The 16317-nt window shown below is 42.0% G+C and overlaps 1 protein-coding gene across 1 annotated transcript in view; it reads right to left on the bottom strand.

Annotated features, from left to right (window-relative positions):
- dll4 (delta-like 4) overlaps nt 1-16089 on the bottom strand; it is a 37872-nt gene extending 21783 nt beyond the window's left edge. Inside the window, exons 1-5 of the mRNA XM_079572716.1 lie at nt 15687-16089; nt 15324-15581; nt 15047-15104; nt 8984-9247; nt 1479-1539 (exon numbers count right to left, since the gene is read on the bottom strand). Coding sequence (XP_079428842.1) covers nt 1479-1539; nt 8984-9247; nt 15047-15104; nt 15324-15581; nt 15687-15740 — 695 coding nt within the window. The 5' untranslated portion in view covers nt 15741-16089. The remainder of the gene's footprint in view (nt 1-1478; nt 1540-8983; nt 9248-15046; nt 15105-15323; nt 15582-15686) is intronic.
- Between the last annotated feature and the right edge of the window lie 228 nt (nt 16090-16317).

Below are 16317 nucleotides of genomic sequence, written 5' to 3'. Positions count from 1 at the left end.
GGCAGCTGAATTTTCAAACATCAGCTGCTGGAACTAAACCCATTTGTCACGATAAACAGCTCGGAGAAGGAACATTTTTCCCCCAGCTGGTGAAGGTGAGAGTGTGCGAGCGCTGAAGGATTTTGGATCTGGGCCAAGAATAAAGACGTTACATATTTCCCCGTTTCCCACGAAGGCGGCGATTTGTTCTTCTCGCGCTCCATAATGCAGCTTTAAACCGGCGTCCGTTCACGGGGCCTCCTCGCTCTGAGTGATCGCCATGTTGAAACCCATGTGTGCGTTTCCCATGAATCTCCATCTGCGACGTCATTACGGGGCAAAACGCCGCGGACGCTTGGGAACCGTTCTGGGAGAGGGTGATAGATTTGTGACTAAAAAAAAAAGAGGATGGGACCTGGTTCAGGAGGCGATTCTCACAGCAGAGCGAGACGCAGAGACCGAGGGGGGACACTGCAGGCTTTAACAGGTCTGTGTCTTTACCTGAACCGGGAACATGTTCTACTGTTTGGCTTTACCCAAATGTAAAAAGCTTCTGGAAAAAAAGTGGCAACATTGCAGCAAAAAATGAGACAAAAACACGATGAAAATGCAAAAAAAAAAGGTGAAAAAATTACAAAAATGAGAAAAAAAAGTGACTGAAAAAGTGACGAAGAAATGACAAAAAAATTGAGGAAAAAAATAAAAATTGAGGAGAAAATAGAGACAAAAAAGTAGTGAAAAAATGACGGAAAAGTGACAAAAAAGACAAAAAATAGACTAAAAAGTGCCACAAAAAGTGATGGAGAAATTACCACAAAAAAATTTTGGAAAATTGAAAAAAAAGTGACAAAAAAGGAATGAAAAAGTGACCAAAAAAAATTACAAAAAAGTGACCAAAAATTTACCAAAAAGTGACAAAAAAGCGCCGAAAAAATGACAAAAAAAAATGACAAAAAATTGACAAAAAATTGACGAATATGTGACAAAAAAATGACAACAAATGTAGAAAACAGTGATGAAAAAGAAACAAAAAAGTGACAAAGATCCATTTGGATGAGTTTTGTAGGTCTAAGCTTTCAAATGAGGCGCTGCACTGGCCTATAGGCTGTGACCTTATGGATTTGGATTAAGCAGAACCGGTCAAGGCGGGGGTTAAGAGATACAAACTTCTCTCAGCCTCATATTATTATATTATAATCTCATTTAAGAAGGTTTTCGCAGTATAGACACAAATCTCCGATCCAGCCTCTTCCATTAGGCCCATCTCTCACCTCACTGTGACCCTCCTTAACATCACAACCACCTTTTCAAATGAGGAAAATCCCACGCCCCGCCCTGTATTTCCCTCTGGGGTGCGGCCAGAGCTTTGAGATGCTATTCGAGCAAATAAATCTGTGGGGACCAAAAGCGTGGGGGTCTCCGTGTGCAGAAAACACTACAAACGTCCTGAAACAACATTCGAGCCTCTTCCTTCAGCACGTCGTCCGTCAGATACTCACACGCACTCCCCGGGGCTCGAGCAGTTCCCGTTCCTCTCGCTGCAGCCCTCCAGACAGATCGCTACAGGAGAAGAGACAAAGACATTCACATTACAGATGCAGCTGTTTCAAAGCACGACTGGGCAAAAGCGAGGATTCAGAACAAAGATGTTTTTCAGAGGGGATTTTGGATCTTGTTTAGTTTAAAACTCAAACTTTGCCCTGTTTTTTAAGGTTCAATAAATCAAGTAAGGAATAAAATATGAACAAATCCCTCTGGAAAACCCTTCACAATATTGTTCAGTCCAATATAGTAAAGTTTGGAGTCTGTAAGAGCTTCTAAAGTGGAGATGTTGTTGCAAGAGTGGAACAAAAACCTCATCTTCTGCACTCACGCCCTGTGTATATTTTTCCCATCAGGGAAAAACAGGCTTTGATGCTGTTGGTCCAGCGACAACATTAAAGGAAGTGACTTTGATTAAGTTATTAAGTTATACTTTATTAATCTCTGTAGAGAAATGTGTTCTCTGCATTTGACCTGTAGGAGCAGTGAGCTGCCAGTGTGGCAATTGCTTTCACGATTGTTTCTCCTTCTTACTAATTTCCCAAATTGATTCCCTATTTTTTCCCAAAACAATGCCACATTTCCCTCCAAATTATTCCCCATGTTTCACCCATTTCCTGTCATTGGAGATGAACCCGTAAATGTGCAGATCTTCCACACATTATTGTTCTGTTTTCTGGTTCTAGACGACACATATTTTAGTATAGATATCGGATAAAGCCTCGTTCAGATATTGAACGATACTCAGCCCTATACATGACCTGATTGGGTGTTTTATTTAGACATTTTTAAAGATTTGACTGTATTCTGCACATTTTTAGAGTATTCAAACAGGCATTTGACCTCTGATTTGTGTAATAATATCATCTTTATGAGATTATGAGAAGTACGTAATGAATATGGATTTATTATGTGATGTACAGTAAGTGAACCTTCAACCTTATGCAAGTGCACACACGAGAATGTTATGAAGTAATTACTTTACTGTTCCACAGACATAGATCTCATGGTTAACGCCTAAATATCCATTAGATAATGATTCTGCCGTGAGCCGTAGTTTAAGTTGTGAACGCATGAAAGGAGGGGTAGGGCCTTATAAGTTATAACTAACTTCTTCCTACTCCCTTTGAGCAGCACAAATACTTTCTGTATGTAATACGAATACTATACCTGTATGCATCTGTTGCTCAAATAAACTAGCTAAACTAGACTATCTTCAAAATCTTTAAAAAAAATTCTGAGGGCCAGAGCTTCTATGCTGGAGGGCCGGACTTGGCCCTCGGGCCTGACGTTGCCTACCCCTGCTGTAGGGATTTCCTGGATATCTCTGGCTCTCTAGTGACAAAATGCCATAAAATAAGCATCGCACACTGACATTGCATAAGTTTGTCAAAAACACAAACGATAATGGTTCAGTAGCTGCAGTTTTGGCTGAAATTGGACACATTTTTCTTGTAATTATCAAACTTTCCCCTCATTCGTCTGTTTGGTTGAATGTTTGCAAAGCCTGAGAGATATTTTTCATGCATGCGTGGCATGAAAAATCCAGTATTTGTGTATTAAAAATGTCCTTCTGTCTTTAAAAGTCATAAATAGCCGTCCTAAAGCTGGAGTTATTTGCAGCTGAGGCCTTGGTCCTGCAGCTGCACCGGCTCTACCGGATTTGACGCGGGACATTTCCCTGTGGCCCCGGCTCGAGGGCCCCGGCACGGTAAGCGCGCGGTGTTAGCGGCTCGACAGATGCTCGCTCTCAATAGCAGACAGCTGTCACTATTGTTGTTTGCGGTCGGGCCGGTGCCGCGCTCGCCCCGTCGCGCTGACAATGGGCGCGTGGCGGCTCGTAATGCCAGGATTAACCTGGGCACGCGGCGGCCGCGGATTAGGTTACAGCGAGCCGGACTCGCCGATACAGAGGAGGCAGAGCAGCCAAAGGAAAGTCAGCGCCAACACGAAGGCCGAGAACGTCATTACAAAAGCATCAAAACGGAGTCCAACATGCGCTCACTAGGATATTCTTCAACAATCTGTTTCGCCTGGTTTATTTTTGTTTTATTGCTTGTTAAAATTCCCCTTATAATCCCCTCATAAGTGCTGTACAACTTTGTTTTCAGGACAGTCGAGACCGTTAAAAAAGAAAAGCTTTTAGAGGTCCTGGTGATAAGGAGATGGAAAAAAAGGTTGTATAGAGTAGAAATGTTCAGGCGTCACATGACCTGCCTTTGACATGGATTTGTAGGACTATTCGATTGACTGTTGTCATGGAATATCAGGTTAGGCTTATTTGAAAGCTTGGAATGAGTAGATCCCCTCCTGGAACCGCCACCTCAGCATGGGGGAGGGGTCTGAGCACCCGGGGGCTTCGTGGCCCTGGTAGGGTCTCCCAGGGCAAACAGGTCCTAGTTCGCGGGTCAGACAAAGAGCAGTTCCTAATGAGAGACCGACAGGCCCGGTTAGAATCGTGAGGCCGTCCTTCTGTGGACCCACCAGGAGGAGGAGGAGCCATAGGTTCTGGTGCAATGTGATTTTGTTCACTCGACCAGGCAACGGACAAGGGGAAGAAGTTGGATGCACGGATGGAATGAGTAGATTCCAATATGTCTCTATAACGTACAGTCCTTGGGGTAAAACCAATGGCCGCTGGTTGCTCTGCTTTGTGACCGCGACGCTAGAGGCCGCCATTGCTGTGATACCTACATATAGGGGTGGTTAAAGTTTTCCATTAGAAAGCATTGCACTACGCTATAATTTTTTAAAACTTTCTACAGCTAGATATTCCTCTGGAATTAAAGAAACCAGGCTGGTTTTCGTGAGGTACATTTTATGAATCTCGTATACTAATGAGGGCCGGACTTTGATTGACAGGTTGTTAGCATTAGAGCTAACGCCGAGGCTACGACCGAACTATGCGCCCCTGCGAGGGCCGAGTCTACAGTGAAGATCCCGCCCTTATGCCCTTTTTAGGGACATGCTCCGTCAGAGCTGGGTGGGAGGAGTCTGTAAATCCACCATAGATTCCCTTTCATTATAATAAACGGACAATGTATATTATTTTTTACAGTCTATGGGTAAAACTGGAAGTCTCTACGTCTTTCCATTCCGGAGTAAATTAATGCTGAGACACTGGGCCACAATATTGACAACGATAGACATTTTTTTTCTATTAAGGTCTCAGACACAGTTTAGGCTGAAATTGAGATTTGTGGTTTGTCTAAATATATATCATGACTGCATCTTCAGAAATATGATAATTGTGCCCGAATCCCTCTCTGTTTAACGGTACCGAGCCCTAATAGTTAGTCACACAAAGCTACTCAAGTACAAAAATGATTAGAAGTAGCAGCAACACAATACGTTCTGCTTTAATTAACTTAATGTTCTTATATATATATTATCTTAGTAGTTATTACAGGAAGCATTCTTTGGAAATATTAGGATTATTACTCAAGCAGCATTTTCTCTTTTCATTTTCGCCTTTGAGAAAACGATCACAGGCGACATTGAAAGTCTGAAATCTGACTAAAAATGTCTCGTTGTTTATGAGCTCCAGACAGTTGGCTGGTGGTCCGTCTGCCCCGATGCGACCTGTGCATTTTGGGGATTCTCCGCTCGGTAAAAGGGCAGCACCTTTGTTATTTTTACCACGCGGTTTTGGTCGTCGATCATCCGCACGCGACTCGCAGATCCGTGAGGATGGAAGGTCACGCGCGACGCATTGTTTGGGCTTTTTAGAAACGGCTCTGGACGAGTTAGAACCAGACGTTTTGCTGGTAACAGTGAGACACGCCGAGACAATGGCGGAGCAGGCCGCCGCTGCATTGTAGTTAAGGCAATTTGAGCACTGAAATGATCCTTCAGGGTCAAGTCTTGGAGGATACATACTTAACTCGAGCAGTATTTTTGTTGAGAACTTCCTACTTTTACTGGAAAGTAAAAAGTAAAGTTGTTCATGTTAAAGGCCTAATATCACACACTCCAGAACAGCAGGGGGCGCTGTGCAGATGTACCGTCACAACAAGGATGAAGGTCTGTGCCCGCTGTGTTGCCGCACAGTGTTGTTGAAATAAGTCCGGGAATCTTAAAGGGACTATACAGAGTTTAAAAATGATAAAATAAAATAATTCCTCCCCCTACATGTTCCAGCCATGTCCTAATGTGTAGAATGAGCTCAGACCTGTTCACCACAACTGCCTCTAAAATCCTGCGCTGTCACTCAGAAAGGTGTTAATTCGGGTCTGAAGTGCCGTCATGCACAAGCTTAAAGGGATATTTCAGGATTTTTGACATAGGGCCTCATTTCCTAGTTATCCAGAGTGTTGCTGATTTCTGGAGATTTTTTTTTTTTGTAATTCATGCAGTTCTTATATTTGAAGATTTTTTTGGCGCTGGGCTAGTGCATGTCTATGGTATCAGCTAGCCTGCATTAAAAACAGTCTGACCCGCTCCACAGAGCACCTGAGGCAAATCACTTATAACACCAGACTAACCATATAAATGTATGTGTCCATAGAATATTTTTTGGAATATAACTGACCTTGCATCACATGAATGATCGCATCTTGAGGGACTATTTCCTAGCAGATCACTCCGCCATACAATCAGGAAGCTGATGCTGCTCAAATATAAGATATTTTAAATACAAAATGGTTAAAATGATTCTATGGACACAGACATTTATATGGTTAGTCTGGTGTTATAAGTGATTTGCCTCAGGTGCACTGTGGAGCGGATCAGACTGTTTTAAATGCAGGCTAGCTGATACCATAGAAATGCGCTAGCCTTGCATTAGCCTAGCGCCACGAAAAAAAAAAAACCTCCAGAAATCAGCAACACTCTGGATAACTAGGAAATGAGGCCCTATGTCAAAAATCCTGAAATACCCCTTTAATATAGAAGGTGCAGTTACACGTATGACCTGAGGTGGCAGTAGGGAGTATAAAATGGCAAACTTGCATCAAGCCCCTTTAAAGAATACCAATAAATAAATAAATAGGTGCCAAACCAGAGAAATCCACTCGATTTTGTTTGTTCCTTGGACTCAAAAATCCTCTTCATCTGGACTTGTTTCAGTTTACATTGTCACTAATCTAGAATAGACACATTAAAATCATCAGTTTCTGTAAAAGAGAAACATGAGGCCAATTACCTTGCTTTTCCAAAACGATGCTCATGTTATTCTGGTTTAAAGGTCATTATAGAAACATAAAAGTACATTCCAACTGGCACTTATTAAGCTTTTGTTTGGAAATGATGTGAAGGCTCGACAATTTTACAACGTAAGTTCATTGAAAATCCAAAGATGCTGCTCCTAAACACAGTCAGCTGCAGCTTCTCCAAATGTCCAGATTGCTTTGGAATATGGACATTTCCCCCACATTCCTCTCTCAATCGTATTCAGCTTTTATACCTTATTTAATGCAAAAACAATTGAGAAATGTCACTATTGTTCTTTGATACTTGGTAAAAGGCTCAGATCATTTTCCTTTGCAGCGTCGTTATGACATTGGAACAGACAGTCATGAATCCTCCGTAAGCCACAGACTTTTCATTTCTCTGTTATGTGACTTCTGCTGTTGCGAAATCTCTTGTCAAACTCGCCGACTTCGACGCTAAACAGCCCGTCCGGCCAAAACCACAATTCAAAGCTGCGTCGGCGAGAGCGACGGCGTAATGGCTGCCATGTGTCGGGGCGTGCGGACCTCCGCGTTTACGTCGCGTGGTGAGAGGGAGATTGGCGAGTGCGATGTTTGGATCGTGGCGCCGCTGTCCCGGACCAGACGGGCTCACGTGGCGGCCATCTTTCAGATTTGGCAATTCACAGTTGAGAAAGTGAAATCGTGGACAAACAGGCCGGACCGTAGAACAGCAGAAGAAGAAACAACCAACGCAGTAAAGTCAAAGTGCTCCTGAGGTGTTGTTACGCCTCACGATATAGTTCCACCTTTTATCCGCTTAGAAAGTCGACATGTTTAATTTTGTGTAATTTTGTCTCCCAGGGCAAACAGGTCCTATAGGTGACGGGTCAGGCAAAGAGCAGTTCAGAAGATCCTTATGAGAGACCAACAGGCCCGGTTAGAACCATGAGGCCGCCCTTCTGTGGACCCACCACCTGCAGGAGGAGCCGTAAGGGGCTGGTGCAATGTGATTTGGGCAACTCCAACGGTTGCTTCCACGACCCGGCAACGACAAGTGGAAGAAAATGGATGGATGGATATACTTGTGGAACATCAACTCGTCTAAGCTCAGGTAAGAACATACCTATATATACATAGTATGGAAAAACGGTGGCCTGTTCCTTTAAACCAGGAGTGCCCAAATTTTTTGTCAACTTTTTGGCCAAAATGAAAAACTGCCAGTGGGTCGCGGGCCAAATACGGCGAAGTCAAGCGTGAAACACATATAACTGCAAATAATAATAGTAACTTTTTTTTTTTTTTAGGTATATATTTGCATTTGAGTCTATCTACGCAAATAACATACTACATTAAAACAAATGGTAACTTTGCATAATCCTAGTTTTAGTTGAACAAAATCAACAAGCATAAATTCTTTTATAACTTAATTTTTAACATGCACCTTTGTTGATGTCAACGACCTATACAATAAAAGTTGGAAAACTGGGAAAGCTGATGTGCTACAACGCTCTGTGATTGACCAACACCAAGACACCACAACAGTCGGCCTGTCACGATAACAAATTTGAAGTTCGATATATTGAGGCAGGAAAGTATCACGATAAACGATAAAGGATTGACTCTAACGATACTAGACACAAAAATAAACCTTTGTTCTAAAAGTGCATCATCACATCACATCACAACACAATTTGACGCTGGTGGCCAAAAAGTGTACTGCATCCACATTTACCATTGAGAATGAAAGGGAGAGAGTTGGTATTAGCCAGATGCGGCGCAAAAGTCGGTCACCCTCTGGCCAACGAAATTGTTCCTATTTTGGGCTCCCCTGCTCTAAATGTTTGTTTGCTGTTACTATGACAACAGCTACAATGGAATGATGTAACAATTAGCTTCCTGCCTCCAGCTAAGCCCAGCCCTCAACCTTTAATGTTTACAAATGAAGAAAGGGTCTGTATTTTCAGATGAATCCCCCCAACAACACTCTGCAATCTAAATATGGTCATTTCCTTTGTGGGAGTCGCCAGCTGTGAACGTCTGCAGGGATTTACACTCAAAATGAGGTTTTCATTCCACTCTTTCAAAAACATCTCCACTTTAGTAGCTCCTACAGACTCCAAAACCATAAATTCGAATCTGGGTCTATCCATTATGAAGATTTTGTAGCTTGCAATACATTTTCCTCTCATATTTATATCATTAATCTACTGCAAAAGTTTTAATTCATATCTGTAAATGTATTCATAGTTCCCTATTCACCTGCAGCGTCTCCTTTAACCACTACAAGAGTAAAAGGCAGTGAAATGATCTTAAAGGTTTTAAAGCCTCACGTTCTTCGCAGTATTTGCCCTTCCAGCCGGGCAGACAGGCCAGCTGCCCGTCCCTGGTGCAGGTGTAGTGTCCGAAGCGGTCGTCTCGCGGGCTGCACTTCTTGGAGCAGCTCTCTCCGTAGTAGCTGTCGTTGCAGATGAACCTGAAGGAGTATCTGAGCTCCGTCTGCTTCCACAGCTGCACGCTGGGCGACCAGTCCACACCCACGCCCAGCTGCCTCTGGATGGAGAAGAGGCCGATCAGAGCGTCCGAGTTCTGCCCGTCTGCGTGAGGAGATGACGAGAAGTCAGATTAGACCATAGTTTTCATCACAACATGCTCTAACTACTGCTTAAATTGCACATTAAAGGGACTATTCGGAGTTTAAAAATGTTAAAACTAAGTGTCTTCCTCCCCCTTAATGTTCAGCCATGTCCTAATGTATAGAACCTGCCTCTAAAACCCTGCACTGTCACTCAAAAAGGTGTTAATTGGGGTCCGAAGTGCCGTCATGCACGAGCTTGATATAGAAGCTGCAGTTACATGTATGACCTGAGGTGGCAGTAGTGAGTATAAAATGGCCAACTTGCTTCTAGCCTCTTTGAGCTTATCCAGCATAATACAAATCTCAATTTTGTGCACCAACAAGTTCCTTTTTTCTCATAAGAATATATCTTGTAAGTAAAAGCAATAAAAACACAATAAAAAAGCAACAAAAGTGAAGAAAACGCGACTAAAGAGTGATGAAAAGGCAACAAAAAATCAACGAGAAACATTAAAACTGGTAATATATTTTATATTAGTGATTACAGCAGGGGTAGGGTACATCAAGCCCGAGGGCCAAATCCGGCCCTTCTGTAGAACCTGTGGCCCTCAGGATGTTTTTAATGCTTTCGAAGACAATATTATGACACAAATGAGAGATCAAATGTCTGTGAATACTCTAAACATGTGTGAAATACAGTCAATTCTTTCTAAAATCTTCAAACAGAACCTGAACGGTACTTTTTTTTCGATACCTATCCTAAAATATTTGTCATTAAGAAACAGAAAAAGGAATAATGTTTGGAAGATTTGCAATTTTTTACAATATGGGGTTCATCTCCAATGGCACGAAATGTGTAAAAAATGGGGAATGATTTGGGGGGAAATTTGGCTCAAAATAAGGAAGAATTGTGTGAAGAAATGGGGCAAAAATACATGGGGAATACATTGGGGAAATATAGAAAATATTGTGGGGAAAAATGGGGCAAACATTGGACAAAAAAAGCGGAACACAAATCATTTTGTGCGAGCTGAAACAACCAAGTGACTTCCTTTAATGCTGTCCCTGGACTAACAACATCAAAACTGTATTATCCCCCCTGGTAACTACATCTAGAGACCAGTAAGACCTAAACTTTTTTCCCGATACCAGACTGGCTCTAATCGTGTACAGACAACGCTGGCATTTGTAGAAAATGGTGCTTAGCATTAGGCTAAAATTGGCAGGTCCGGCCCTTGGTCTTTTTACAATGAAGAAAATCGGGCCTCCCTATCCCTGGATTACAGCTTTAAAAATGTAATATGTTTGTATTACATATTACTGTTTCAAAAATGTAGCTGAGTTAAACTACTTTGAGTTACTTTTGAGTTACTTCTGGCAAAATATAAACTGAAGACAGTAATAATGCCACTGTGTAAAAGTGCAGTCAAAGATTTATTTTTCCTTTGCGATCTCCATTCTATCATGTTTTGTTTTAATAACTTTAGTTACGCCTGCAGATCTTATACAGCGTCCAACTTGATTTACTGCCGCATTTTATTTGTGTGGAGTTTTTATTTTATTTACACCAACACAAACCATTTAAATGTGTTTTGTTTAAAGAGACTATATGCAAGTTGGTCATTTTATACTCACTACTGCCACCTCAGGTCATACGTGTAACTGCAGCTTCTATATTAAGCTCATGCATGACGGCACTTCAGACCCAAAGTGATTTTAGAGGCAGGTGTGGTGAACAGGTCTGAGCTCATTCTACACATTAGGACATGGAAGAACATGTAGGGGGAGGAAAATACTGAATTTTAACATTTTTAAACTCCTTATAGTCCCTTTAAGTAATATGTTATATTCCTTAGTTACTGAAAAAGTAATATACTTTTGTAACTCATGACTTTTGTAATACGTTACCCCAACACAGCACCAAAAGCAATTAACAAAAAAGCACGATGACAACGTGACTCTAAAGTTACCATCACTTTTGTAGGTCTTAGCTTTCAAATGACACGATTGCTCTCCATTCGAGACGCTTTTAGGTTTGGGTAAAGCCAAACGGGAGACAAAGCGCTCGGTTCACCCCCTTTCACACAAACTGGAGCCTTTTTACGTCGTTTGAAAAAGTGACTTTGATGCCGAGGCCACAGGCTAAACTTCATTACTCACGATGGGACAAATGGACAACACGTTTTCAGAATGATTAAAGTGAACCTTCTAAACAAAGAATACTCAGTGTAGATCTCTGGCCATTAGGTTATTGCTTCTCAAACTTCTCAAGCTGCGACCCACACTTTTAAAAAAGTCTTTGGTGCGCAACCACATCAAGCAGCAAAACTTAAAAATCCGGTTTAGGAACATGGACTCACTTAGTTCACTTTGAAACTCGACCTTGCTGTTTCCAATAAAGCTTTTAATCTAATACATTCTCAATATCGTTCTTTTTTTTTTTTTGTCTGGACGTCGTCTTGGGACCGTTTTAACCTCCGACAAACTCATTGTGAGTGTTCGCCGGCGTCTGATGGAGCTCAGAGAAACATCTGCCTGGTAACAAGCTCCACAACACGGGCTCCTGATTGAGATTTCCTCCTGGCGGTCCGGCACAAACGCGCCCGTCCGAGGCTTCGGGGGCGGAGCCGAGCGAGGTGTAAAGTGCAGGAAGACGGACTCAGGAGCCTCTTGGCAGCGGCCGCGGGTTCTCATCGGAGCCGCGGTCGTTCCCACGCCAAAAATACAACAGAGGAAGCTCGATTGTGTTGGGGAGAAACAAGTGTTCGCCTGGTTCAAGAGCCTGCACTGCAAAAAGACGTCTCCAAAATGTATTTGCCTTTAATTCTGTTGCTGAGTAAAGTGTCTGCCGGTCTGGACTTTCCGTACAGACTTTATTAAGAAAAAACACTGCTTATTCTTATTAAGTCAGGACTACTTAGATTAAGGGCCAATATATATTAATTCAAGCAAGTACACTGGAAAAATTACCCTTAGACACTTAAAATCACTTAAATAAAGGTTATTTGTGTTGAAGTTGAGTCTATCTATCTATCTATCTATCTATCTATCTATCTATCTATCTATCTATCTATCTATCTATCTATCTATCTATCTATCTATCTATCTATCTATCTATCTATCTATCTACAGTATCTATTTATCTATCTATCAATCTATCTATCTACAGTTTCTCTCTATCTCTCTATCTCTCTATCTATATCTATCTATCTATCTACAGTATCTATTTATCTATCAATCTATCTATCTACAGTATCTCTCTATCTATCTATCTATCTATCTATCTATCTATCTATCTATCTATCTATCTATCTATCTATCTATCTACAGTATCTATTTATCTATCTATCAATCTATCTATCTACAGTTTCTCTCTATCTCTCTATCTCTCTATCTCTCTATCTATCTATCTACAGTATCTATTTATCTATCAATCTATCTATCTACAGTATCTCTCTATCTATCTATCTATCTATCTATCTATCTATCTATCTATCTATCTATCTATCTATCTATCTATCTATCTACAGTATCTATCTACAGTATCTCTCTATCTACAGTATCTATTTATCTATCTATCTATCTACAGTATCTCTCTATCTCTCTATCTCTCTATCTATCTATCTATCTATCTATCTATCTATCTATCTATCTACAGTGTCTGTCTGTCTGTCTGTCTGTCTGGTCTAAACCGAAGAACCCAAGTCCAAACTTGGTCTAAACGAGTAAACAAACATCTCTTTGCACTTAAAATGATCTTATTCCACTAGCAGATTTTTTTTACTCAGCAAAACAAATATTCTTTAGTCATTTCAACGATAACGATATCACTTTTTGCAGTGAAGTCATGAGCAAAATCAATCATGTTTGCAATACAGCATACACTGCAAAAAGTAACTAATTCGACGAGTTTAAATGTGAGGAATAAATCAGGAAAAAAGTCAAAAAGAGTTGAAACCGCTCAAACCAAGTCATTTAAGCCAATGCTTGATATTTACTTTTTGTAGTGTAGCAAAACAAAACTCAAGTCCAGCTGTACTTGGAACAAAGGGACTAAACAAGATCCTAAACCTGGAAAAAAGCTGTTCTATATCAGGACTAAGCCACATCCAGACCAGTGATCTAAATCAGGAGGAGCATCAAACCACATCTGATCTGAACCTGACACAAAATGGTTAAAGCTTTTCAAAGGGCCAGATTGAGTTCTTGGGACAAATCCTCAAACACTCATAAAAAACAACTTATTAGCAGCAATTCTTTAAAATATTGCTGCCGTTCACCCATTTGAGCCGGTACATGCTGAGCTCGGTCGTGTTTCGATGGCCGGATTGAAGGGCTAGGAGGCCGCTTTCAGCCCCCTGGCCTTACACCGCAAAAAGGAATATCTTAATAAATTGGACTGGAATTATGAATATTTGACCCCAATATGAGTAATGTTGACTTGTGAAGTAGAAAAATCTGCCAGTGGACTGAGTAATTTTGCACTTACAAACTGCTTATGATGTTTATTATCTAATTTTAAACACAATAAGATCTTGTATCTTGTTCCAGTTGGCAAGTAAATTAAGATTTTTCATCTAGTTTTCATTTCAGTTTTTATTTCAGTCATGTCATTTGCTTATCTTCAAATTGTTTCATGAGTTAGCTTTACATTGTAGCTCGTTTACATAGAGTGCAGTGAACTTCTTTTTTTCAAGATCACTTTTTGCAGTGTAGGATCATAATTACGCATTTTGATAAGTTAACATGACACAAATCAAGATATTTAACCTGAAGTTTAGCCATCTTTATGTGGGGTGAAAAAAAACATATTATTTTAAGTAAATGGAGAAAACATCCGATTTGAAGCGCAATAAGACGTTTATTTAGCCTAAATACTTGTTCCACTGGCCACTTTTTACAGCAAGTCAGATCATTTTCTCGCTCTCTCACAAGGCGGGGGTGTCCAAACTGTTTTCCTCAAGGGCCGCATATCAAAAAAGATCGGGAGGTTTAAACCGTGCCCCACATTATTTAGGCTTGGAACATTAATGCCACACTGCAAAAAACATATAGCTAGATTCGTTTAAAGTCTCAATTTCAGCATTATATAGTCCCCATTTTCTGGGGTGAGAAAATTACTCTTATCCCATTGGCAGTTTTACTTTCTTATTTCAACCGAGATTATCTTAGAACTCGTCTGAAATATCGTCAAACAGGCAAAGTAAACTTGGTCACATCAGGAAAAAAGTCTAAAATGAGTGAAAAGTGCTCAAAACAAAGATACATTTCAAGTCATTTAAGCCATTGCTTGATATTTACTTTTTGCAGTGCGGCTCTGTCTGACAAGAAAATGTTTTTGAGCTTTGAGCTGTTGTGAAACATGGAGATAAAGAACCATCTTTGGAGATGTAACAACGAGCCTGAGAGCCACTAAGCATTGAGGGGTGTATACTCATCAGAGACAGAGCAAAACAAGTCTAAATCAGGGGAAAATTGTATAAACGATGCCGAAACCAGGTTAAAATCTCCCTAGGACTAAATCAGGACGAGACCAGGACCTAAACCAAACACGGAGCAACATTAAAAAGTCACAAAAACTGCTTTGAATCATCATCCAAACCAGGGCCAAAGACAAAGCCATGACAAAAACCGAGGACGACTTTCCACAACATCTGTGACCAACTATCTGCGCCAAATCCTTGCCTGTTTTTGGGGGCTTTAATCTAATTTCATCCCCGTGCGTAATTGCGCAAGAACGAGGAGCCGCCGACAGCGCGCGCTCCGCTGTTTATAAACACAAGTCGAGCGCCCTCGTGTGGCGGGAGAGTGCACTTACCAACAGGTAGACTTCCATACGGCGAGTGCCAGGCTTCAATTATTAAAGAGAACGAGCCCTGTGGGGGGAAACACAGCGTGGTTAATTGCTTTTAGAAACACTGGGAGCTCGTTTGAGTGCGTGTTTTGCCAAAAGGAGCGCGTCAAAGCTGCCTTGAATTTGGATTTCAACATAAAAGCGTGGCTAAAAAAATCGATAATCAACAAAAAAAAAAAAAAAACTGGCGCGCTGTCATGTTTTTTTTTTTGTTTTTGTTTTTTTGGAGCTTGTCTCTTACCGGCCATCCGATGAAGGGGATTTGAATGGGCTTGGGCAAAGCGGCGCCGTCCCTCCCGCTGAAAGAGTTGCTCCCCAGCACCGGCGTCACCGCGCTCCCGAATATGCAGTCACCCGGCGACACCACGGCCTGGTAGTTCTTCAAGCACACCCTGAAATAAGTCCGGCACGTCGGCTTGCACGCGTTCCCGTTCGCCAGCAAGCCCCGGTGGTTCTTAAATTCGTGCAAGTTGAGCTCAAACACGCCCGCGCTCGACACCTATAAAGGAGGAAGAGGGGGGGGGAGATGGGAAATGGAGTGAGAGGGGAGGGGGGGAAGAAAAGCTTGAGGGAAATATCGTCGCCGCTTTTGCGCGTCGTTTACCTGCGTTACGAGTGTGGCGCTAAAGGCGAGGGTGAGGGTGATCCAGGCTGCCATCCTTTTTCCCTCTCGCTTCCCACCAAGCCTGAGAGAAAAAAAAACAGCCCACACACAAACACACACACGCACACGCGCGCGCCACGCACAACCACGCTTCTCCTTATTCCAAAAAAACAAGTGCGGAGGGGAAATAGAGATAAATCCTTCTTCACTCAAAAGCGAGTTCTCCGTTAGTTCCTTTGCTTATCAACATAAAACATAAAAATAAACAACATGTGCGTCCCCCCAAAAAAAGGTAAGAGAGGAAGGAAAGCAAATCTCCCAAAGTTATCCAGAGCGGGGGAAAAAAAAGGGAAAATCCAAAATGCGTAACGTAGTCCACAAACTGCGCCCCCCCGTCGCTTCTCGCTTTCGCCTGCGAACTCCAAGTGCGTCTGTTTGTCTTATTACTACTGAATGAGGCTCGCAGCGCGTCTCCTCCCTCCTTTATAGACTCCCGCGGGTCCCCCTCATCAGCCAGGGCTCCGGACGCCGCCCCCTTCTTTTACATATCCATCCCCTCGGAGTCGGGAGCGTTTTGCGGAGGCGACGGAGCGGAGGAGCCGCGGATGGAGGACCGCGGGTTTGAGGCGGA

The sequence above is a fragment of the Gobius niger genome, assembly GCF_951799975.1.
Source record: "Gobius niger genome assembly, chromosome: 15".
Taxonomy (NCBI): Eukaryota; Metazoa; Chordata; class Actinopteri; order Gobiiformes; family Gobiidae; genus Gobius; species Gobius niger.
Note: the sequence above shows the minus strand (reverse complement) of the source record. Positions and strands in the feature narration are given on the sequence as shown.